We start from the raw sequence: 25731 nt of genomic DNA, 5'->3' as shown, positions 1-25731 counted from the left end.
CCTTTATCATCCATATAATTTCAGCATTCAGATGTCCACAAATTGTTTGAAATTTGGACAAAGCCTACATACTACCTTCCGGAAATAATGCATCCATTACACAGGCCTACATTTTCTTTTTCAAAAAAAGTGTTTCAAGTTTAATAGGTCTCCTATAGTGCATGGGGTGTGCTGATCACGAATCTGTGCTTAGTTTTTTTCTAGCACGTCAGGTTTTTGGAAAAGTGTTTCAAATTTTTAATAGAAACTGCCAAAAAAGAACTTAGAAAATATTTATTGAAGATATATTTAAAAGAAAATTACTCTGCAAAATTGAGCTGGTGATAATAAAAATAACCAACGTAAGACAGACGTTAGTTTTTTTTTTATTGAAATCGTTCTCTTTTTCCCTGAAAACTGCGTTTTGTGGTTTTCTTTTTGTGAATTTTTGTGACTGAGTCCCTGTTCCCAAGGACCAGCAGTAAACAGCCATCATTCTAATATCCCAACTTCCTTGGTAACGTCTCTTCATCTCTTTTATGTCTTGATGGAACCTCTCTCCCTGTTCCTCGCTGACAACTCCAAGATTTTCGGGAAAATAGACAATATGGGAATCCAGAAAATTAAGTGAAGTAGAAAAAACTGTTGTCAGTTTTTTTTATAATTTTGGACCATCTTAGCTACAATTTCTTTGTAATTTGAAGACTTGATATTTCCAAGGAAATCATCTATGACTTCTACGAATGAACTCCATGCTTCAGATTTATCCTGGGTCATTGTTTTCTGGAACAATCTATCCGATTTTAAATTTCGAATTTGAGGGCCTACAAAAATTAATTCCTTCTTTAAGTTTAGCTTGAGAACGTGCAGGAAATTTGTCGCGTAGGTATTTAAAGCAGTTACATACCTTGTTTATTTGAACTAATGCATCACGCTGCACATTTTTTGTCCCAATACAAGTCTTTCTCTGAGTGGCCATTCTTTCTTATTGTAATGTAAATTTCGTGCTCGACTATCCCACTCGCACAAAAAACACGGATACTTTGTAAATACAGACTGCTGACCCAAAAGCAACTATAGACAGTATTTTAAGGTCTCCACAGAGTTGCCAACAATATTCGCTATACTTTATTTTATTTAGCAACAGCTCAAGATTCTCGTACGTTTTTTGAGATGCACGGAGTGAGCAACAGGCACCGAGCCATAGGTTGTGCAACAAGACACCCTTCAGACTTCCCTTAAAAGAATCAATAAATGACCTCCATGGTGTGGAATCGTAATTATCAGCTCCTAGTTTCATGACTACTTCAGGAATATTATTACAAAACACCAGTGAACCCTCTTGAGAGAAATAGTCCGCGAACTCTTTTTTATAATGCCTGCCTGTTCCTGGACCCAAAGGATTTTTGTCTTTCAGTCGTGATCCTAGGATTTGTGCAGCATCCTTTGATAGACCCAAATCTCTCACTAAGTCATTGAATTCAACTTGGATAAACTGTTAAGGTTGGCCTATATCAGGATTGAATTCATCTTCATTGGTTCTTCCGTTTGAACTTTCATCTGATGATTGCTGTTGGATGGTGGGAAGAAAAGGTGGAGGAATCGGAATTCCTGGTCCATGAGGTACATACAGGTCGTTTAGCAGACGGTAAATTAGGATACTGAATTGTATGTTTGTTTTTCGAATTGAAATCCTTTACATCACAAAAGCAAAAGTAACAATTGACAAGTACTAAATAGTAAACATACTTACAAAAAAACTCACTTTTTTAAAACAAAACACTGTCATGGAGAGAGATCGACGAGGAAGTTTTCGAATATAGCTTCATCTCTTTGGCACTCACGGTAACCAAACGCGTGCTGCCCCGATCTGCGATTCCTGTAGGCGAGCAAGAGCCAGGCGCGTATTTTGTACTATGCCTACGCGCCTAGCGAATAATAAAATCGTACGATCTCCGGGGAAGCTGCGAACCTCCTTGCCGGATTGCCGCCATGGGATCTGGAGGCAAAGGTGCTCGCGCGCGTCTTTAGATTGCGCGCCGACGCGCGTCGCCGGGGCGAAACTCCGCTGCCGCGATAGATTAGTGCGTGGCGGGACGAGCTCCGGCGTGATCTCATGGTGGAATGGCAGCAACGACTGTCGCAACCGAGGGCTGGGCTCGCTGTCATTGCAGCGGTAAGTCCCCTCTTTGAGGAGTAGCTTGAGAGGCGCCACGGCGTCCTCACCTACCGCCTGACCCAGGTTTTTACTAGATATGGGAGCTTCGGTAGGTTCCTGTTTTTGATAAGCGGAAGGAAACGCCTGGGTGTCATCTCTGTGAGGACCGCTCAGAGGACACGGTGGAGCATACGGTAGCGGTGTGCCCTGCATGAGCTGAGCACCGCCGTGTCCTCAGGGATGTGGTCGGCGACGGCGACCTCTCGCGTCCGGCATTGGTTCAGACCATGGTGCGGAGCGAGGGAGACTGGGATGCCATCTCCTCCTTCTGCGAAGCAGTCATGCTAGCTAAGGAGGAGGCGGGGCGCGTGAGAGAACGAACCTCTTCACGCCCCAGCCGTCGCGAGAGACACTCCGGGCGTCGGGGATCGCGTGACGATCTCCGGCCACGGGTTTGCGGACGGCGAGCAAGGGCAGCTCGCCGCCCAACCAGAACCAGACCCGTGCGTGCGGCGCGTCGCCTTCTGCGCGCGCCTCAAAGAGCCATCAGACCACCACAGATGGGGCCCAGTAGGGCTGATGCCTAATCCGGAGCTGCGGACTACCTAGCGGGTTTACCGGGGCTCCGGCTCAACGGACAGGTGTAGGAACGGGGTGGTTTTTAGTCAGTAAGAGTCTGACACTCCCTCTCGCTTTGCCCAAGGCGGGAGAAGTCATTGGATGATTTTCCACCCTTAAAAAAAAAAGCGAATAATAAAATGTTCGTGAAGCACTATTATTAGAATTAGAACTTATAACGGGATATTTACCATGTTTATTCATTTTAGCGAGTATCCGATATTTCGGCACTGTTGCAAGCGCCATGATCACGGATGTTGATGGAGTTAATCCGTGATCATGGCAATCATTAAAAACTTAGTTCGTGAAGCACGTCCCATTCTGCGCTCAGGGTATCGGTCAAGTTGATATGGCCATGAAATTTGTGTACTTGTACTATATTTATTCCGTGGTCAATATTAAATAAATGATGAGTTGTCCACTGGTCCGTGAAGTGTGAATTTTGCCGCCCCCAGAATTTGCCGCCCGGGGCATGGGCCCCGGCTTGCCCCCCCCTAGATCCGGGGCTGGGGGACTTATAACACAAATGGTGAAAAGTGGGTGTGCATTACGTGCCGTAATGTGCACCTCTGCCTACCCCTTCGGGGATAAAAGGCGTGACGTTGCAGAGGTGAGGTGAGTCCGTGAGAGGTACAATTTAAGTATGGGAGAGTCATCTTTCAGTACGACCAGCGCGGAATAACGCGTATCGCAGGTAGGTTTGCCAACCGTACTGTAAAAAAAAATGTATAAAAATTGCAAATTTATTAAAGGTAATTACTTACGTCTGAAAAACATGAAAAAATGCAAAACTCTATTTTTTATTCTTCCCTACTAAAGTACTATATTTTTTAATTCACGTTTGAAAAAATACTATATTTCGACAAAAAAAATGTTGGCAACCCTGCAGGTATTCATGGGCGGCGCCGATTGCTTACCATCAGATGATTCGACGTTAATCGCCGTATAGGTACCACAAAAAAGCTTGACACTCCCTTACACCCATAGAGTACTATTATTATAGATGGGTTACACTCCACGCCACCCAGGGCGAGGGTTATGAGGATACATTTGTTGATTTTCCGTAAATACATGCATAAAAAAATATATTACACTTGTTTTCATCACTATTAAACATATACATAGATGCGGCACCCAAATCGTATAATGTTGGTATCACGTCTAGTGATCACACTAAACATAATATGATCTTCAGCCAGAAAGAAAGTGTTTTTGTTAATAATGTATAAATATAATAAAAGAAAAACACACATTTAGAATGGAAGAATTTATTGCTTTAAGTTTACTGTATATAAGCATTTATTATAAAAAATACAAACCACTCATATCATTGCATCAAAAGTCTATGGGAAGAGCTAGAGTACTAATAAGATCCATCATTTAGCTGTGTTTCAACCATGAAGTAGGTACAGAGGAGATGCCATAATGTAATTGTGCACTGTGACAAAACAAATGGGCCCTGCCCAATGATATTAAAGTAAAAAGGTGTAGATCGATTCTAACCATTCAGAAACTAGCACATTAAAATGTGGACAATTGGCAACATAATTGTAGTATGGAACTGCATGTTTAAAATAGAGAGGGGTGTGGTTTGTAACGTCCCGCGCTCCCCGTAGTGTCAAGCATTATGTTAAAAGAAAATCCAGTTATACATATAACATCTCCTCTTTGTATTCACTTCACAGTTTCTACAATACTTTTACAGTTGGACAAGGCACAATTTTAATATATTGATAACTAAAATATTATTTCTAATATAAATCCATGGCAATTTAGTTCTCACAGATACTTTATTCACACTAAAGTTAAATCAGTCAATTGATGCCATTATCACATACCTGAATCCAAAATTTTATATTCAAGTTTTATTATTACAATACTTATATAATATAATGCATTACTGATAATTAAACATATTATAATTAAAACTTTTATTATGACACATGGGCATGCAATACTAGACATTTTCATTCAAGCCAGTTTACAAAAAAATTAAAAGAAAACATAGGTAGGTACTAAGTGTAAAATTGGCAGGAAATGTTATGGTGCTACTAACAACTAATACAACAATAAATGCTCTTATTAAAAATAAATGTCTTAACAAAGGTGGTCTGCCTACAGTTTTGAATAATGCAAAAAAATAAAACATAACAAAAATAGGTAACACTGTTGATATCAGACCTTTAAATAGCTCATTAAATTTATAAGTTATTACAACACAAGTTTATCCTAAGAGAAACATAAAAGGTGTTTGACATTTATGATATGTACAGTTGCTATAGAAATTGATTCCTTTGTTCATGTTCATCAGTCTGTTCTTTCGTTCACTTCATGATTATAAATTATTTATTATTAAGTACTTTAGAAATATAATCTCAAATGTTTTTGTATTAAAACTTGGAATAATTTTCAAACATGGCTGGGAGTGTATTTCCTTTTATATTTTATTTGAGCAAATACATAATATTATGAAATATAATTTTAAAGTTTGTGCACTCATTATTAACTACGAAAATGAGCATAAAATACATTTTTTCTAATTTTCTAAACTTATTATCACTGGCACATAATATGTAAGTACTACTACTTACATAATTTGTGACATGGCAATACAATTTACATCTAACAACCACCATTATTACATTTGGACACCAAAAACTATGAGTCACTTAAAAAAAATGCAGAACCAAAATTAATCTCAAAAAGTAAAAGTTAAAATGCATTTAACATTAAAACATTTTGAACAGCCATTGAACATTATTATCTAATTTAGACAAGAAGGAACAGTAGCCTTCCTTATTATATTTGTATAAGTAGAGCTAATGAGATTTGGATACCTAACATAGGTACAGCACAACAACACGGTATATCAGTGGGACTGCTTCTTACCAAACACAAGCAGGCGTGTGAGCATGCTGGTGATGCAGGGAACTTGTTTCTGTTGATGCATCATCGCTGAGTCAGGGGCATTAGACTCAAAGTCTAGCGCAACCTTCTGACACACAAAAGTCAGCAATGTCAGAATGTCCCTCTCTGTTCCTGCATAGCGTAGCTCTTCACACAAAGCTTGCATAAACCATGAACCTCTGGTAGTGTTCCTCCAAGAAAAGTATCCAGGTACAGTTGAAAATGCAATCAAGAAATCAGCATGTACGGGAATCCTATACGAAGTAGAAGGTGAGCCATCTGTCTCAGTGCGGCTCAGAGTAATACCACCATCCAATCTGTCACCTTGGCAAGCCTGAATAAAGAAGAGCTTAGGTTTTCCAGCCAGTGTGGGGCATTTGTCAGCAGTAAAGTAGTACCACAGGTTGTCTGGCTTGTAATGAGTATCTTTGGCATACAGCATTCCTAGCTCTCCATGGGTTAAAACGGCAACAAGTAAACAGTCAGCGTCTGAATGGTCCATCTCTGCAGTCTGCTGGATAAATTTATTGATTTCTTCTGATTTTAAGTTAGGGAACACCGTAACTTTGAATCCCAAGGTTTTAAGAACTTTGGAAAGGTTGTCGCTGTCTACATTCGTGCCAGTACGGGACTTCAGGCTGTGAATGTCGAAATGCTCGTGGTTGAAAATAATGGCCATACCACGATGTTTATGGTTCATGTTGTAATAAGGGGCATTTCTATCAACTGGCATCCTAGCGACACGGTTGGGTTGCGAAGAACTGTTACTGCCCAGAGCGTCGCCTTCATCGCCACCACCATTGGTTCTTTGTTTGATATCAACACTATCCACATTTCCATTGTCTTGTTTTCCGTCCAGCATTTTGATAGTTTTATACTTTTGACGATTGAGTTAAATAAAATAAGATTTTATTTATTTAACAGTAAACTTTTATCAACTATACGCCACTATACGATCACCAAATTCACCGAAAAACTTATTGCGCGTGCTATCACAATCACAAACACGAAAACAGTGACAATCAAAAAGTCTCAAGCAAAACGTTCTGTCAAGTCGATCAACAATCCGCAAACCATAAACAACTTTAAAGCTTCAAATCAAAGCACAGAATGAGGTAGGAAGAGGTGCGATGACCGCTTTTTATAAAAAAAAAGCGGGCGGGGGTTTTTCATCGAACAGATAAGTATCTAAAAATACAGTACTACTAACGTACCTATATAATTCAATAAAAATTACTTAATACTATAGTGATGTGGTGAAATATTTCGTAGCCAAAAATATGTTTTATGATTAGGCAATTTATTGTTCGGCAATTAGCAAAATTAGTACATAGAGGAATAACAATTGGACTAGATTCTCGTTATATTGTATATTATATTACACATAACGCTCAAATGTAATAAATTCAGTTTAAATTAAAAGTTTAAGTAAATAAATACCTATTCTGTGGTTTAAGGTGAATGCTTCAAAGAAGCCCGCGAAATTTAAAATGTAGTAATGTTTTCTAAGTTACAACAACTAGATAAATCGGATTGTATATATTTGCGATTGGTAGTGAAATGTGTCTCCATAAGTATATTTGAATATAATATTTCAATAACTAAGGTATTTTCCGTAATTTTTATCAAAATAACATACATATTATTACAATACTGATTAGTTATCTATGACGTGGAATCACCTCTAGAAGTAGAAGTGGAAGCTATTACGCGCAAAGATAAAGTAAGCGATAAGTCGCGTAAAGATATTATGCGAATATATTTCTGAAATTCCCCTAAAAGTCACCTACCTAAGGATATTTTGATAGCGACTTCCAATTAGTAATTAGTATTAGTTGCTTAACTACTGGCATCTATGATGATATCATAGGCTCTCACGTGGCTAGCAAATCCACCTTTGTTTAAGACAAGCTACTATAAGTCAGAGGATTTCAAAATTAATTCTGACTTGTACATTGTACTTACATAAATTAATTATTATATGTTATCGGCTTACTCACGTAACTGTTTGATGAGGAACTCGACTAGTTTCAAGCCATGCTAGAGGCTCATATTCATGAGCAGCATTCCCCGACACACGACGCGGCGATTGTCTTTGTACTTAGGTACATAATTATATATGTATTAGGGCTAGACGAGAGGCAGGTAGGATTAGAAGTACCTATTATTTTTTTTAGTTAGATGTTATCTACGTACATACCTTTCTATACCAACTTACTTACCTATCACTTAGTTTCTATGAATGCCCACAGCAACAGCAAGAACTCTGCTCGATTTGTTTACTTATTTACCAAACCTGTTACCATGGCAACGATACAGTAGACCGACGAATTAATTGGAAATAGCAAGTAGTGTAAACTTTATAGTTTAAAGGAACATGTCCATTTTCAAAGTAAAACAGTGGTGGTCTAATGACAAATTGCAAAACGAAGAGACAAATGAAGGAAATCAAAACGCGAATTGTTTGAAAGTGGATAAGTTTAATTCGCATTCTGATAGTGATTGCATCCTTGTTGCCGAAGGGGCATTGTTGAAAATATACAAGCCGAATGCAGAGGAATCGTCTTCACAGGTTTTACTAGAGTCTCAGTTGAGTGATGTCGTGTTGCAAATTGAAACGGGAAAGTTTACGGGGTAAGTTATCTTAGGTAATTAGCGAGCTTCTGTTCCTGGTGTCTGTGGTACTAAACAGGTACTGATTAAACCTTTTTGTTTTTTGAAGAAACATTGAAGACCGACAAATATTAGTGTTGCATCCACAAAGTTATGAAATTTATCACCTCAAGAGAAAAGAAGGGCACATGGAAGCTGGTAAGCAAGAGATACCTACGCATTACTACTACTACTACTAAGAGATACTACAAATTTAAGTAAAAGTAAACTTAAATTATCTATTGTGTTCGTATGAATTCACCACACTAGTCACGCATTTTTCACATTAGGCAAGATATTTCAATGAAACATCCACTTTTCACCTGGGTGAGCCTATTGACACACATCTGATGCACTGTCAGACACCACCGAACAATTTTTTGAGAATTTAAAAAACATATTACCTCAAACTCGGAAATCCGCGAAAGCACTTATTTATAAAGCAGAATTATCGGGAATCGAACCCGAAACTCTTTATTCGACCAGTGTAGCTGTATAGTAAATACCTAGTAGGTACGAACTCCTTAATTCTGAATTATTCTTCTTTTAGCTTCGTAAATAAATATAAGCATACATCCTATGAGCCTATTATAAATGTGAAAAGTAAGGAATAATTTTATTGACATTTTTGTTTAAAGGCTTTTCATACTTCGCAGGTGATCAAAACTATCTCACGCCCGTAATAAAACATTCGTTTACAAGAAAGGCAGATAGTTTAACGTGTGGACCATTCGGGAACATAAAGACCAGAGACTTCATCTGCATCCAAGGTTTGGACGGTAGCCTGAGCTTCTTCGATCAAAACACGTTTCTGTTTATGTGCGTTTTCAGTGACGTTATAATACCATCGCCTGTTTGTTACATTGCGAGCTGCGATTCCTTCGTCATTTGTAAATCTACGTGGGTGTTGGAAATATACAGGTAATTACACATTTTTATTACTTGAGATTTTTTGAAAGCATCTATTGTCATTTACCTAAACATTTTATTATTTACAAATTTCGCTATTAATTGCTTGGAATTTCCCGCTTGATCTGAGTAGTAGGTACTAAAAACTAGTTTTTGAATTCTGGCGTATGGCAGACGGAATTATTATTACCTATTATTAATTATTCACGCATGGCGCAACACTTATCTATCGTACATTTTGTAGCTATCAGCAGCTAAGGGAATTTAGTGAACTAACTATAAGACAGAATAAGAAGAACATCCCACAGTGGGTCTATAATGCAGGCGAAGAAATAACTCGTGTGCAAGTTATTCAGGTAAAATGTCCCATTTCTTTTAGGTACAAGCCCCTACTAGGGGCGAATATCCTCGCTACTATTAAGAATTTTATTGTCAATAGGTAAATGTAAATTAGATTCAGAGTTCAAAGATCGAATTCGGAATCTTTATATGCTTAGGTATGCCAAGCACGTCTTCCTCAAGTTTATAAACCTACAAGACGCGCTGCTGCTAACTGCTCATGATTATAAATAGATCTATAACTGGTCAAATTTCGGAATACCATACGTAGCTCCAAGAAGCCTCGTAAAACTGTTTAATTTCCTTTCACTGTTTGAAATATTCACTTTAATCATAATTATGTACCTATATTATCTAGTCTTAAAAATAGGTAATGTTGTATGCTCTTTCACAGACTAGCAACAACTTTTCCAGTATTTTGGCATTAGGTGAGAGGCACATCTACTGCTTTCAAGACAATGGGCTGATGAAGTATATGATTAAATTCGATTTTATACCGATTTGCTTCTGTGCTTACCTCATTGGTTGGTATTATGGTAAGTTTTCTATAGATCAACAGACAGAATTTGGTACAAGGTCAACATTTTAAACTGCTTTCGCTCTCCACGCCACGTCATTCTTAGGTGGTGACTAATATTAATCTTATAATCGCGGTAAGGTAAGTGATTACCATGCCTCCATTAAACTGATATTTTCCAGAACCTGGTGCCAGACTACTCGTGATGGTAACATCAGAAGATTCAAAACTATACATATACGAAGGCACAACTTTATTATGGGGCTGTTCGCTGCTAAGCCCAGCTATAGCCATATCGAGATGCTTTCTAAAATCTTTACCTGGTGGTCTAGTCACACTTTCTGTGAATGGAATCGTGAATGTTGGTTACCTGGGAACTGAACCTGATCTCAACTCAACCGCACCACCGATGATGAACGAAGTCACGGATCCCGAACAAGTACAAAAAGAACTAGAAACGGTTGAAGATTCATTGCGTAAAATGCTAAACAATAACGAAGGTAGGAAAGTAAACTTTGTACCTAAGAGGCTAAGGTTCTAAATTGTTTAAATGCACCTTAATCCTTATGCCTCTCAAGTGCAGAGCTATAGAAAAACTGCATAATATTTTAAAATTATCTTTATTTTTATTAGCATACATTTATTTCAGATGTAGACAACGGCAGATCGTCAATAGAACAAATACTCAAAATAAAAGCAGACGTGGGGAAACCGGTGCAGAATTTGTTTCAAGAGTTTGCAAATGAGAAGAATGAGGCGCTACACTTGTTAATGTGTCCAGTAGTTCTGATACTAACGTGTGAAGATCCTAGGTCAATAGACAGCGTGCAAGTGTCCTATGTATGTGCATCTCCGTTTTCTTGTTCCGATTCCTCGATTTGTTTAGACAGCGTCAATGGAACAGAAATTATAGAGAACCAAGTGTTTCTAACTAGCGAAGCTGACATATCTGATACTAGAGTGAATATCCTAATCACAGCTACAGACAGTATGGGAAAAATAGAAGTGTTTAACAGACAAGTATTGTTGCCATTAAGTCTTTATTGTACGCCAGTAGAGACTGGCGCTGAAGGCCGATACAAATTGCGCATTCAGCCTAACAACGCTTGCATCGAACTCTCGAAGATATTTACAGGTACTTCTTTTATTAAATTGTACTTATGTTAATATGAAACAATACCAGTACCCTTAGTACGAGTTTGCTTTATGTTTAAAGTAATCGAAATGAGAGCGCGTTCGGCGCTCTGATTTGCCGACTCGAATAAACCAACCAATCAGAGGGTACTGATTTAAAAGCAATCTAGCGTATTATAAAAGTATTTATTAATTCTAATCTTATTACTTGTTACAGATTTCTCAGAAGAGGAACTAAGGAAATATGGTGATACCGTAACATTGTCGTATAGATCGACTAAACAAACAATCACGTTGAAAAGTGAAGTCGAACAATATTTGGTAGAAGCTGACGATTTCACTGAAATAACTGCTGTGTTGGACCATTTCCTTATAAAACTCATCGACCACAACATGCGCATGGGTGCCAAAGATTTCAGATTCAATATAAAACATGATAAGGAATTCGTTAGACAACTGATTCATAAGTTTTTGAAATGCGTTGAAACACATGCAAAGGAACGGAATAAATTAAAAGAATTGGAGGTAACTTTTGAAATCAGAATGTACAATATTTTATTTGAAAAATGCTATATAAAATTATTTATGAATATTCGAAAATGAACTTGTTTGTTACGGTTGAACACGAAAACAGCTGAACCGATTTTGATAAAATTAATTTCTATTTCTTTTATGTTACTAGGATGAGTTGAATGTCCTTCAGAAGCAGTTTATAGTGGTACAAAAAAGGCTACTAGTTCAATACGGATCCCTGCCACCTGGAGATTGCGATCCTTTGGAGTTTCTCATGAAGGATACACACTCGCGTTTGGTCACAGTGGTGCATGAGATAATCAGTTGCAAGGAGGCTGTGTGCAGGTGGGCAGAAATAGTGATTATAATTATTGAAGGTTCTTTAAATAATACATTTGTATGGTGACACCTAATCGGGAGATCGGAAACAGAAAACACAATTAATAAAATGTAGGTACTTAATGGTTTCTCTTAGGAACATTTTCTAATTTCTGTTGCAAATCGGATGATTTCGTATTGTGTCTTATGGAAAATGGGTGCGTTACTTTCAATTTCATGAGTTTTTTATCACACTAGCCGTATGCAAAGGTTTAAAATTACATTTACATTTTAAAGATTTTTGCTGTCGCTTACGTAAATTGCAGCCGTAATAAAATCTTCCGCCTTTAGAAAGGTGAACCAAACATTGAGAGGTCGACTTAGGACTTACATAAGGTTTGTTACAGAGCTGGAAGTGCTTTATCAGCAGTGGGCAATCTAATAACTTATTTATTGAAGCAATTTACTAGAGACGAGCTGAAGGTGACTCTAATAGAAGAAATGATGTCTCTCAGTTCACTGTACGAAGACTATCAAGTAAGCAAATAAGTTTGTTTGTTTTTTTGTACTTATACACCTAAACTACTGAATCAATTTTGATGAAGTTTTCTTATAAAGATGGAAATACCTGTAGGTCACCTTTTTGTGTGATGATTAATAAAATTGTTTAAAGAGCGAAACTGCGGCCATAAGCTAGTGTGATATTTGCAATGAAACATTTGTGTTGCCAGGAATGGGAGGAAGCGGTCACTCAAGCGATGTCCTACATATTAAACAACGTGTTTAAGAAAACTGAGAAGGACAAAGAAAAGTTAGCTCCCGTAACGGAACAAGGAATTCTGTCACATATCAACTTGAAGCGGTTTCTCAAACAACTACGAATGATATTGGACAAAATGTTCACCGAAATACTAGAGCCCGAGGACACAGAAAACACACAAAAAGTGACGCGCATTCAAGAACTGGTCGAAGTAATATAGTATAATAATAATAAGAATTAGCACAATTAATGTTTCAAATAAATTTAATTTGACAAACATTAACAAGCTTCATTTAGTCAGATACATAATTTATTGAGTGGTTATAAATATTGTAGTAGAAAATCCTTAGAGTACTCTTAAGCGACGTGTAGCAGTGTGTACAAGACGAGGTTTAGGTACAGAAGATGTACCAACAGTAGAAGTACCTTGTCACGTCATTTCTTCTTCGCATCCTTTAGCCCAGCGCCAGCGTTGAACTTAAAGAATATTATGTCACCGTCTTCAACTACGTAGTTTCGGCCTGAAAGGGGAAAAGATCCAGCGTCAATATTTTACCTCGAGAGTTTGCAGATATTGTCTTTATATGGTGTTTTTGCAGTATGTAGGTTGAAAGTCAGCATAGCATAACAACAATATTGTGTCTGAAGTTCTGGAAAGAACTGGTAAAGACACACACATTCATATTGTTATTTCATTTTGATGAGGGTTTTCTTTCGGTAGCTAACGTTCTTCTTGCTATTTCTTCGACCTTTGTTTCAATATTTTCTTAATGTGAAGACATTGGTCAATCAACTTGTGATAGCAAATCCGTCAGGAAACCATTGTAATACTTAAGTAAGATGTAAAATAAGCTGAAAACTTCGAATACGTATTGCTTGAGACTTAATATATCATTTAGTATAACTTTATCTTGGTATTAACTACCATAAATAATAAAATATTTTACCTTGTTGCCTGTATTTGCCAGCCGCTTTACAAGCAGCCTCAGTGCCCTCCTCCTTGAAGTCTTTGAAATGCATCACCTCAGCCATGATGAAACCTTTCTCAAAGTCTGTGTGAATCCTACCAGCGGCTTGTGGAGCTTTTGTGCCTTTCTGTAAATTACAGAAAAAAAATGTACTACTACATCGATCGTAAAGTTAGATCTTAACAGCTTCAAGTATATAAGAACAGCTCTAAAGTCAAGTAAAGTCACACTGATATAATATATGAGTCTCGCTGTGACATGCCGGCGACGGCACCCGATTGTTATTACATAAAAAAGTATTCTTTTTGGTTGTTAGGTTTTGTTTCGTTTAATTTTGTTTGTGTAGTTGATAGTAATATGCGTAATAAATAGACTTTACCTGAATTGTCCAAGCCTTAACTTCATCAGGTCCGGCGGTGAAGAAGTACTCCAACTGCAGCGCTTTGTAACCCTGTACGATAATCTTGTCCAACGCACTGTTCGAAAGATAAAAGTAAGGTTTAATTAAAAATTAATATTTTATAAACTTAGTTTAAAAAATTAGGTTAAATTGTAGTGTGCAACGTAAGAACTAAATTGATTGATTTATTGTAAAAAAATATGTATACAAGGGACACAGATAGACAAGGGCACGGATCAAGAGTCCGTAGAGAACAAATGTAAACATTAGTATAAATAATATTTATCGAATTATGACGTGTAGTGTAGGGGATGCAATCTCGTTCTCCCTTTTTATCACATTTGTTTCGGTCGGAAAATGGGCGACATCATTCTAGTGTAACGAAATTATAGTAGAGTATTGATATTTATAAAATCGTGCGGCCTCGCTTGAGCTTCAATATCGTGGGATTGCACTCCCTATTTACGGTAAATTTTCTAATATAGAGGTCTATAGTCCAGTAGTGGACTGTAACCGAAGTTACAAGAACCATCATACTACCACAGATGGGGCCCAGTAGGGCTGATGCCTGATACAGAACTGCGGAAGACTTGACAGATTACTGGGGCTCCAGCTCGAAGAGGAGGAGAAGGAACGGGGTGGTTTTAAGTCTGACGCTCCCTCTCGCCTCAGCCATGGCGGGAGAATTCATTGGATGATTCCCCTCCCCCCTCAAAAAAATGCAGTGGACTGTAAAACAGCTTACCTTGTAAGGTTGTTTTCTTTCAAGAAGGCTTGTCTCTCTGCTGGCTCCATTTCCAGCAGCTTCATCTCCAATGTTCCAGAGAAGGGTATAAGTGGTGCACCGGGGTCATTCTTGTCGATCCACTCTTTTAATTTGGGCAACCTTAAAAAGGAAAATGTATTAAAGCAAAACTGGCCTTTATATTCAAGGAGATAAGGTTCAAATGAATCCATCGGTTATATATTTTACTGTCTACTAGCCACTCACCATTTGTTCTTCTTTCGGATGTAATCTTTCTCTGACAAATTGACGAGGTAGAGAGCGGGCTTCGATGTTAGGAAGAGGTATTTGTTGAGTACTTCTATCTGTAATAATAATAATTATATTTATATTAATTTTGAAAAACATCTACAAAAATAAAACACGTTAACATTTACGTATAAGCTTTTTTTAAGGGGGAATAATCATCCAATGACTTCTCTCGCCTTAGGCGAGGCGAGAGGGAGTGTCAGACTGAGACAGAGTACTCCAGATTTCGAGCCGGAGCTCTGGTAAACCCGCTAGGTAGTTCGCAGCTCCGGTTACGTATAACCGTAAGTATGAAGTCTATATTTGACTGAAAGAGGACGTAGCATATCTAAACTGAATTCTCTGCTGCGTGAATAAGGTACAAAATCAAATACTTACATCAGCGGCACTCCAGTCTCCGAAACGAATGTGTTTCTTTTCATCAACTAGGATGGTTTTGATTCTTGTCAGCGCGTCCTGCAACAGTGTAATAATAATAATAAGAAATCAGAACAGATGTATTGAAATGGACCAAATAAGATCAGGAGTTATTGCCTGCAGATAGGCTGCTATCTAGAATTCATTCATTGAGTCTTTGTTTGACAATAAAAGTCTTGGATATTATATGATGGCGAAGTGTTCAGAATAATAACAGTACTTTATTTAACAAAGAGCAGATGTATCACAAGTTTGTAAGCAATCAGCGCCACCTATGGACATTCGCAACGGAGAAGTTACAAGTACGTGGCTAGCCTTTTTTATAATCTTTTATTTTAGGGATTTTTATTCTTAGGACATGAGAACCAGTCTTTTGGGATGGGGGAATGGAGTCTCCGATAGTAAAATAAGACTTACATATTCAGGTTTCAGTTTCTTATCCCCGCCCCTGTTGACTACTCTGTCAAGTTTCTCAAAGTTCTGCATTAGCTGCTCTTCATCCTTCAACCGAAGTTCTTCACCAATGGTTTCCAAATCTCTCACTGGATTTACTTCACCGTCCACGTGAATAACATCCTCATCGTCGAAGGCACCTGAAAATTATTTCTATTACTTTCCGGATAAGGTTTAAATTAGATTGATTTTGTAAAAAAAGTATCGGTAATGCAAATTCAACTTTATGAATTTACTCAATTGGGTTTATTTTGCATTACACCAATTTTTTCAGTCAGACTAAACAAGCAAGTATCAGAAGAATAATGAATCTTATAATGATACACTTACGGCACAGATTGAAGATGGCATCACAGGCTTTAATGTGTGATAAGAAGGCGTTTCCAAGACCTTGACCTTCAGCTGCTCCACGGACGAGACCAGCAATGTCTACGACATTCAAAAACGCTGGTACTTTGCTGTAAACAAAAAAAATATCTTGGGTATATTCCTCGTTGATAGAATGATTGAACTGCAAATATTGATGAAGGGGTAAGGGTATTGCGCAAATATTGATTAAGGGGTAAGGGGATTGCACAAAGAATTATTGGGCGTTTCCTAGATTATTAAATACGCCTGGTTTACTACGTGTATGTGAAATTAAATGATGTTTCTCTGAATTTAATGACAATGTAGTTATTATTTACGTTCTATGAGTTTGATGACATTAATGAAAATATTCTTTTACCTGGCTGGTTTGTGGAACTCACAGAGGTAGTCAAAACGCTCATCTGGCACTGGTACCCTACGTGCTGGAAAGAAAACTAGCATTATACATCTGTATGAAATATAAAACATATAAATATATTTTAATTATGAAGAAATTAATACGATGCTAACCTTAAAATGCTCTTGATAGAGACATAAATGAAAAACTGAGTTTATTATAGACAACATCTATTAATCTAAATAATATAATTATTATTAATCATGATTAAAACAAAACAGGTAAAGACGTCTTTTAAATCTTATTAATACGGCCGTCTTCCCTCATAATTACATAATTATCTAGTACAAAAACAATAAAACTATAACACCCTTTGAAATAACATTAGACCTAGTAGTGGATTTTGGTATTCATTGCACGGGTTTTAAGGTTTATTATTAAGTAGCATACATATTATCAACAACAGATTATAAAGCTATCATAACAGCAAAGCAATAGAGCTGAAAATCATTTGGCTGTACTTAGTACTATGGATTTGCAGCTATATCTGATGCTATTTCAAATGGAATGCAATTCAAATTAAATAATAATTCGAGAAACAAAATGTTTGTGCAGAACATTTCTATAAATAATGAAAAACTTAAACTTTGTTCCTCTTTATAAACTAAAACATAGAACTAAAATCCCAGAATATTCTCTACTAAATTATTATAAAGCTATTAACTTGTAATAAAAAGTATCCTATCAGTCAGCTCATTTTCAGTAGTTTCAGCGTGATTGACGGACAAACATTAAACCAAACAAACAAACTATTACATTTATAATATTAGTCTGATAGCGTGATGAAACCTTGACCTTGAAGCCTTAGAAATAAATATCAGTTTAAAAATAAATAATAATAATTATGTTCATCATGCGCACACGCAATGGACTATATTTATGTTACGTGTGTTTTTCTTAGTATCTTAGTTCCTTTCCATTTGACTACTGATCCTCGAACGTTTAGTTTGCACAGTAAGGAATGAAGGCTTGTGAATTTGAACATAATTTGACGTTCTGTGAAGCATCAGTGAAGGTGTCTGTATTTGTGCCGAAGATAAGAATGGGTCACCCAATTGGTGCGGCCGAAGTGTCGGTTCTCTATGGTGACATTTAGGATAGTTCGCAAACGGATTATCCATTGACCTTAAGCGCAGTCCTACACTTAACATCAATTTACACCGAGCTTCAAATATTTTTAAACATTTAATATACATCTCTTTGTGGTGTTTAGATGTGAGAGAGTTGTGCGTCTTCAGGTACAATGCAATATAAATCAATGCAGACGTTTGGAAACTAAGACCTGGATACTTAGGTCTGACTACATTCACAGAACAACACGCTTCTGTCAGCATATTGCCTAATGTTTGCTCCAAGTAGCCAAGGTTGGGAAGCTGCTTTAAAGTAAGTTTTGGGAAAATTCTTGCTTCTTTAAATATAGTAATATCGTGATATAAGTATGGTTTACACAAAAATTTACTTAGACATGTCCTACTACAGAATAAGTACATTTTTCCAGAGTAACTTGCAGCATATTCGTTTGTGCCAATATTTATTGTTTGTGCAGGTAAATTTTCAGCATATGTTACAACGCAAACTCCATTTTCATAAATATAATCTATATTTACTATGTTGATTATAGCTGGTATTTCTGGAATTTCTATTTCAATATCTGTCAAATAACAATGTGGAAACGACATAACCAATTCCATGTGTTCGGAGCAAACCCAATAAAATTTATTCTTGTATTGAACAACACCCGTTTTACCGCCAAAAAAGCTGCCCATATGTTTGTATATTTTTTTATGAAAACAAACTGGACACAATGTTTTATACTGGGATTCACGTTCTTTGAAAGCCGCATTCGAAATACAAATAGCTTTCACAATGGTCTTATCAACATTAAGTACATAATAATGAATCTTATTATTTAACTCTTTTAGGTGAACAAGGGCTTGGTTGAAAACGTGCCACTTGCTATTAGTGCCATCAAGCACAAATAGATTTTGATAGTCCTCTGCGATCCAATCCCGAATTAAGTGTTGTCTTTGTGCCCAATTCTCGTATCTCATTTCAATTAGTGGATAGGGGTAAGGCGGCATATGTTTTAGAATATCATTATAAATTTCATTTTGTGAATTATGTAAACATTTATCTTTAGCTGAACTAATATCGAAAATGATATTAGGATAAAGTCCATTTTTGACATAGCCTTGAGCTCGGTAAGGACTGGCAGGAACACCATCTGTGACGTAGCCGTAAGTCTCCGTTCGGTGATCAATAGCCATTGCTTGTACAGATTGTACAATTTGGTTAGAATCAATTTCGTTGCCTTTTGAAAGAGTTTTCCTCATTTGGCGCGCCAGTTCCGTCCAATGCATATGTTCCAATACGCTTCTCATAGAGTTTCCTCTCGATAAGCATAATAGACCAAATTCTTTAGATAATCGAGCAGCTAATGTGCTTTTTCCTGATTTAGGTGATCCTATGATGCCAATCCTCAGAGGATATTCGAAATAGGAATTGACTGCATCAGCAATTATGTATTTTAGTGGATTATTTCTAAACTTGATTACGTTATCGGCGTTACTTATATAATATATGTAAGTCCTATGAACAACGGCATAAAGAGTTCCTCGGTTTTTACTTATTTTATAGGAGTTTTGAATGGCCCGTGGATTCTCAAAGATATAAACGGGACAAAGTCGATTGAATTTGCTCAAAAAATAAAATCCTCTTAAAAGTAACATTTCTGCGATATCGAGAGAAATTATAAATGTTTGTTCAAAGAATGATTCGTTTCTATTTCGAAAATGTGATAACGAAGTTAAAGCGTTTCTAATGACTTTTTCCAACGGTTTTGTGGCGTCAATTGTAACTGTCTTAATTTTATGTTCTAATAAAGCTTCTTTTAATGATTGCACATTTTCATCATCAGTTTCATATATTCCTTCCAACCTACCCTCTATTCTCTCACGAGCTGCGCTATTTTTTTCCCACATATTCGTATCGACAGGCTCAGGATTTTCTTGCACCATTTCATTGTATAATTTAAATAGCAATGGATCAATGTTTATATCTCCTGAAGGGTCGGCATCCATTATCGCACTTTGGGCAGCAAAACCTAGTTCACTTTTGAAGGCAAACATAGTGTCGAAAATTTCTTCGATTAATAGTTTTACTACAATTTCTTTTGTTATGTTGTGCATCCATTGTTTTCGTTCGTTGTCTAATTTAATTGCAGCTACCCGTTTAGCTTCATTTTGTTGTTCTTTCCATGTTTTAAACATTTCTGGAGCAATTCTACCAATTGAGACTTCTATACTAGATTGTAACTCTATAACCATATCAGGTATTCCATAACAAGTCATCATATCCTCAATATCATTGGGTAACTTGGGGTAACCATCAAGAACAAAGCCCATATTCATACTAGGATCATGCCATACTTTTTGAATCATTTTTTGCATAATTACAGGTAAAATAGGACCACCGCGTTCGAAATGATTATGTAACATTCGTAACATTTCTTTTTCGTTCCATAAAGCGTTAGTGGCTACATTCTCTCCTTCCTCGTCCACTTGAAATTCCACTACTCCTTCATCATCAATAATTTCGTCAGTGAACATATTTTCGTGTTTACGTCCAATTCTTTTGAAATGTTTTGGCATTATATATTCAGTAAGTAAGTGTATATAATCAATATGTAATAATCCTAGCTCTTTTGCTATATGCCGCGACACAGACGTGGCCCCACAACCCACAGGACCTATTACACAAATTTTTAATCTAGGTATTTTTTTAAATGGATTGTTGTAATATTGATATTCTGTGACATCTTTAGTAAATACTTCTGAAAATTCCTCTTTACAGAAATAATGCATTTTGTTATCATATTTTAAAGAAAATTCTGGCTTCCCTTCCCATAGTACACCGTACTTAAAATAAGCTATTGGGCAGTATATATTGGTTTCACACAAAAATTGGGTGTCATTATAAGTAAGAAGATCTTTAGGAGGAGCATTAATTTCATCTTCATCCGTGGGTTCGGGTTCTTGATCTTCTGGTGTTTGACCTGCTGGACGATAACACTGACGTAGCTTCATTAAAGTTTCTTCCAGAATTTCTACATCAGTTTTGTTATCAAGCTCTATTTCAATGTATACTTTTGACCTGTCTTCTATACTTACTTTAGCACTGTCCCAACTTTCTCTAAATTTTTCTATAGCTTCAGTAAAAGACGAAATAAAATCACTTTCTGATTCCATTTCAATTTCAGGTATTGTCATAGTGCCAACAACATTATCTACTAACTCATATAAAATAATTTTAATGTCAGCCTCTTCCAATTGTGATATATGAATAGCTCGCTGTTTTGTTTGAATAAGTGGATCTTTAGCCGAAAAAATGGTCTCGTTATAACGTTTACTGTGGTTATCACTTTGGCTGTAATATTCATATAATTTTTCATCAATTTCCCTATTTTCTATCAAAGTTATCGTGTAATCTGGAAATATTTTATCATTAAGATATGCCCAATATTCTGGATCAGGTGAAAAACCATCTAGAATAAACTTTCCATAAAGTTCTTCCGACTGTGTTTCTACTGTATGCTGGTTATCTATTTCAGTGAGTAACTTGAGTATTTCATCCATTACTTCTTCAGCTGTTGGTTCGAGACTGCTTTCTAGTTCATTAGCAGCAATATATTCTGATACAGCTGTAGTCACATCTTCATCACCAAGAACAGGGATTGAAGGTTTTTTTATTTCTGTATTCAGTTCTGTAGGTGCATATTGTAAAATATTTTCACCTTGCAGAGCGCTCTCGCATTCTTCTTCACTGTCTAATATAGGTAAAAAATTAAGCTGCGTTCTGAGATCGTCAAATTCTTCTAAGAAATCCCAATTCATTTCTTCATCCATATATTCTTCATCGCTTACTTTTTCCTCTTCCTCTTCTTCTTCTTGCTCTATTTCTTCTTCCTCTTCTTCTTCTTGCTCTATTTCTTCTTTTCCTTCTTGCTCTATTTCTTCTTTTCCTTCTTGCTCTATTTCTTCTTTTGCTTTTTTTAGTTTCTCGTATTTTTTCATTTCTTTTTCTTTTTTGGCAAGTCTGTAGGCTTTAATTTTTTCGTATTGTGTGTTTTTGACAAGTAGAGGCAAATATTGTTTTAATAACTGTGTCGTGGACTCACGCCAATTTTTTAATTGTTCTATTCGTTCTGACTCGTCAGCTTGCCATTTTAGTAAACGAGCGTCCTCAATAGTTGCTATGATTTCCGATAGGATAGTTTGGGCAACAGTTATATATTTTTTATCTTTTTCTTTACTTACAATCGTTAAGAAATCAATAATAGGAGCATCAAAAAGCCACGATAAACAATTAGCAATCATGGTTTTTCCAGAGTTTTTCGTTCCTAGAATTATAATTCTGCAAGTCGGTTCTAAATACTTTATTTTTAAATAAGGGCGTGGGTTCCTGTTGAACAAAATAAAATTATTCCGTGAAGATAGTAGAAACACATGTTTTAGGTAGTAAACAACATATTTGGTGAGCCCTGACACTGTTCGTCTAAGTTTTAATTCCACAGGACATCTGTTATACCAGGGTGAAGGAGAGTACTTGAAATTAACAACGCCGTTACGAATAACGTTTGATTCTTCTATATACGCCCAAAAATCGTCTATATCTTCTGGTGTCGCATCGGTAGATGGAGTAGGCGTGATTACTGGTTGAATAGGTAATAAAACCAATCTCTCCATTATATTATGAAGCATTTTACCGCACGACATACGGCCGTCTAATTGAATTATCATTTTTGGATCAAATTCTTTAAATTTCTTTTCCAAATACGGAAACACATAAGTTCTATAACTACACATTTGTTCAATAACTTTTTTTTCGAAATTCGCTGGCGGTTTACAATTGTATTTAGGTTGAAACACATGAGTCTCGTGAGGATTCTCATAGTCATGCATAGTATATTCATCAGGCCAAGTTTGTTCGGCGACGTAATTCGAAATAAAGGGTTTGATGGCATTTTGGCCCGTTTTGTAGTTAAGAAACCTATGAGATCTCATTTTCACTAAATCCATTTCAGGACAATTAATTTGGAGAAGGATGTCAGGTTTTAGCGGTAAATTAAATAATTCTTGAAGCTGCTCAAAAATAACACCTTGTTTCGCCTTAATATGTGGTTTTTTGTGAACAATAATATTGGAACAAGTGTTTAGCTCAAACATCGGCAGTTCTACGGGTTGGTCTTCTTCTTCCAGGGCTTCTTCAGCGTGAAGATCTTCTAACTGCTCTTCTTCTACCTCTTCGTGATCTTCTCCTGCTAGAGAACCACTACTTTTAGAAGACCGTGATGTTCCAAGTTGAAATGACTTGGATTTTTTTTTCTTCAAATTACGAATTATATCGAATAATAATTCGTCTATTTGTAAAAATGAATCTTCACTATATAATGACTCTATACAATAAAGAGGGTTTCTACTACAGGTTACTAAAGGTAGTCCTGATATTACATAGCCTCGATGTTGAACTACTTCAGATTTCATTTTAATTTTCAACATAGTCAGTATCATATCAAATTGACATATTTTATTGTTTCGCATATTAAAGTCCCAAGCTTTTCCTGTGCTACTCTTTTGAGCTAATTCATCCTGTAGTAAATTATGTGGGCACAAGTGCAGTATGTTTAGCTTTTTAGCCATTGCTTCTCCTAAATTATATGCTCCAGATCCAGACTTTCCAAATATTATGTAACATGTAGGCTTCTTGCTCAAGTATATTTCTTGAGCATCAATATCTGACCAGACATCAAAAAATTTAGTGTCTTCAGGCAATGGAGCCGCTGTATTGTTTAAGCCGTAAATAGCAGCACCCAACAGTGGAGAGACATGTTTCTTTACTTCGACTTTTGGATTTATATATTCAGTATCTCCTGTATATACTATACCTTTACCAATTTTAAAATGTTTCACATCATGTGTATCTATGAGATCAAGATTACGTTTATATTGCTCAAGTTCAATCATTTTAGTAAACAAAAATAGAAAATCAAATCTTTCTTTTGAATACAAAGCAAAAGGACATTTTTAATTGACATGTGTCACTTGTCAGTTTCATAATAGTTGATTGTTTTTCTTAATTAGAAAGGAGGTATTTGGCCTTTTTTCAAATTAATTGAATAAGAGGCTGACAAAATTGAGGTTTGTTTTGGTTGTGATATTGAATATTAAGTTAATAAGACTTTATTATAGAATATATAAATAGTATGATCATACCAATAATACGATCATATGTAATGTATAGCGTTGGCTTGAATCTTAACAATAAAACATTTTGTAGTATGATTGATAAAATATAATCAACGGTATTCCTCTTAAAAACTGGCTATGAATCCAAATGGATTAGTTAACCAACATTTAAATATTTAGTACCTATTTAAAAATATTTATTATCATTGTTGAGATTTTGATTTGATGAAGCAATCTTTCTCGTTGTATATTAGTAATTAAAAAAAATGGATTAGTATTAGTCAGATACTTATTTTCATTAGGATCAATGGTGCAGAAGGGGAAGTTCTCAGCCGCTGCTTGACTCTTGGTGAGGACATTGAAGAATGTTGATTTACCCACATTGGGTACACCAACAATACCAACTTTCAAATTGGTACCGACTCTTCCAATTAACGGCTTCTTCTCTGGTTCCTCAACTTTCTTCGGAGGCATTCTGAAATTATAATTAAGATATTTTTAAAGAAAGTAAGAGAAGATAGATTCAAAACAAGTCAAATCAAAATATTTATTTGTAGAACATAGGTATAAAAAGGTGTACATAGTCAGTGTTATAGTATACTTCGGCTATGTCTAGCCATTAGTAGCATTTAATGAGAGATGTAATAAGAGTTACTTTTTTATAGTAAGCTCAGGTCACTTCAAAAACTTTTCATCATTATGTGCAATAAATGGTGCAATAATAACCTAGGTTTTTCAATATACTGAAAAAAAAAACAATGTGTTGTAAGGTAATCTCCTGAAGACAAATAGAATAATAAGAAAATTATTAAAGTACCTAAGTTTAGGTCATATATGATATTTTTTCATCACTGTATTATAAATGTTGCAATAAAGAAGTAATTATACTTTTTTATTATACTGGAAACCAACAAGAGGTCTGTGTTTGTCTTTAGGAGTGGTAATAGACAATCTCCTACACTCAGAAGCAGGCATATAGGTAGAATATGGGCCACTTTAAAAATAAAACAGACAATATATTTTGACTAAGACTGCTAAACGCTAATGATTGTTGTGATGCCACCCCTAAGGCGACCCCAGAGGTCCCGACTGATAGTACTAATTTATATTATTTACGTAAGTTACACATGCATTCAGATTTATTATAATTTAACATCTGTTGTGGTTAGAAACAAGATAACCTAATGGAAATAATATATTTTTAAATACCTGATTTTTTAAAATCCTGGTGTTAGTGAGATGACACGGCGAATGCCACAAAACTAGATTAATGTTTATAACTAATTTCACTTAAATTGTTTTAGTAACAGAAAATCATAGAAACACGTTAGCGTGTAACTTGCGAGAAAGAATTTCCTCCGGCAAGCAAGTTATTTTTGACATTTGACGTTGACGTTGACTTACTGCAGCGCATAGACAAATACGATTATTTTTGTACAATTATTCTATTTCGACTACGATTGATTTTTAATTGATTAAAAAGTATAATTGTTGTTTAATATTGCCCGATTTATTATTCACAAAATTATCATTTCCGTAGACTGCATGGTTAGCACAGTGATTCGGTGACAGGCTGTAGTGCAACGTGTCGTGGGTTCGATTTCCCTCATTGGGCAAGAAATGCTAATGGTTTTATAGGGTTCAAA

At 36.1% G+C, this 25731-nt stretch overlaps 5 protein-coding genes across 5 annotated transcripts in view; 1 reads left to right on the top strand and 4 right to left on the bottom strand.

The window, feature by feature from the left end:
* Window positions 1-4007: 4007 nt before the first annotated feature.
* Window positions 4008-6776, bottom strand: LOC118267265 (caspase-1-like). Its single transcript, XM_035581176.2, has one exon. The coding sequence runs from the start codon at window positions 6522-6524 to the stop codon at window positions 5625-5627; it is 900 nt and encodes a 299-aa protein (XP_035437069.2). The 5' UTR covers window positions 6525-6776; the 3' UTR covers window positions 4008-5624.
* Window positions 6777-7767: 991 nt separating this feature from the next.
* LOC118267243 (protein PTHB1) lies at window positions 7768-13090 on the top strand. The gene is made up of 11 exons (XM_035581127.2): window positions 7768-8296; window positions 8385-8473; window positions 8971-9235; window positions 9468-9579; window positions 9957-10098; window positions 10262-10579; window positions 10729-11214; window positions 11431-11738; window positions 11896-12071; window positions 12452-12581; window positions 12776-13090. The coding sequence occupies exons 1-11, from the start codon at window positions 8040-8042 to the stop codon at window positions 13022-13024; spliced, it is 2532 nt and encodes an 843-aa protein (XP_035437020.2). The 5' UTR covers window positions 7768-8039; the 3' UTR covers window positions 13025-13090.
* LOC118267259 (obg-like ATPase 1) lies at window positions 13051-25467 on the bottom strand. The gene is made up of 11 exons (XM_050702829.1): window positions 25295-25467; window positions 24375-24560; window positions 16803-16859; window positions 16406-16533; window positions 16040-16215; window positions 15584-15661; window positions 15164-15261; window positions 14918-15058; window positions 14152-14248; window positions 13752-13899; window positions 13051-13325 (listed from the first exon to the last, which is right to left on the bottom strand). Exons 2-11 carry the CDS (start codon window positions 24557-24559, stop codon window positions 13240-13242), a joined length of 1194 nt encoding a protein of 397 aa, XP_050558786.1. The 5' UTR covers window position 24560; window positions 25295-25467; the 3' UTR covers window positions 13051-13239.
* Window positions 16899-24201, bottom strand: LOC118267233 (adenylate kinase 9). Its single transcript, XM_035581099.2, has one exon. It carries the CDS (start codon window positions 23861-23863, stop codon window positions 17747-17749), a length of 6117 nt encoding a protein of 2038 aa, XP_035436992.2. The 5' UTR covers window positions 23864-24201; the 3' UTR covers window positions 16899-17746.
* The window catches only part of LOC126912150 (uncharacterized), a 140516-nt gene continuing 137729 nt past the window's right edge, over window positions 22945-25731 (bottom strand). Inside the window, exon 4 of the mRNA XM_050702834.1 lies at window positions 22945-22954. The gene's annotated coding sequence lies outside the window, so the exon portion shown is untranslated. The remainder of the gene's footprint in view (window positions 22955-25731) is intronic.

The sequence above is a fragment of the Spodoptera frugiperda genome, chromosome 23, assembly GCF_023101765.2.
Source record: "Spodoptera frugiperda isolate SF20-4 chromosome 23, AGI-APGP_CSIRO_Sfru_2.0, whole genome shotgun sequence".
In the NCBI taxonomy this organism is placed as follows: Eukaryota; Metazoa; Arthropoda; class Insecta; order Lepidoptera; family Noctuidae; genus Spodoptera; species Spodoptera frugiperda.
Note: the sequence above shows the minus strand (reverse complement) of the source record. Positions and strands in the feature narration are given on the sequence as shown.

What these genes read in the sequence shown, in the direction of transcription:
- LOC118267233 (XM_035581099.2), bottom strand. Translation starts at nt 23,863, where the DNA reads ATGATTGAACTTGAGCAATATAAACGTAATCTTGATCTCATAGATACA.
- LOC118267243 (XM_035581127.2), top strand. Translation starts at nt 8,040, where the DNA reads ATGTCCATTTTCAAAGTAAAACAGTGGTGGTCTAATGACAAATTGCAA. An exon ending in AATGCTAAACAATAACGAAG is followed by an intron (nt 10,580 to 10,728) that starts GTAGGAAAGTAA and finishes CATTTATTTCAG; the next exon opens with ATGTAGACAACGGCAGATCG. An exon ending in TGCAAGGAGGCTGTGTGCAG is followed by an intron (nt 12,072 to 12,451) that starts GTGGGCAGAAAT and finishes GGTTTGTTACAG; the next exon opens with AGCTGGAAGTGCTTTATCAG.
- LOC118267259 (XM_050702829.1), bottom strand. Translation starts at nt 24,559, where the DNA reads ATGCCTCCGAAGAAAGTTGAGGAACCAGAGAAGAAGCCGTTAATTGGA. An exon ending in GAGTTCCACAAACCAGCCAG is followed by an intron (nt 16,534 to 16,802) that starts GTAAAAGAATAT and finishes TTTTGTTTACAG; the next exon opens with CAAAGTACCAGCGTTTTTGA. An exon ending in TTAAGGCTTGGACAATTCAG is followed by an intron (nt 13,900 to 14,151) that starts GTAAAGTCTATT and finishes TGTAATTTACAG; the next exon opens with AAAGGCACAAAAGCTCCACA.
- LOC118267265 (XM_035581176.2), bottom strand. Translation starts at nt 6,524, where the DNA reads ATGCTGGACGGAAAACAAGACAATGGAAATGTGGATAGTGTTGATATC.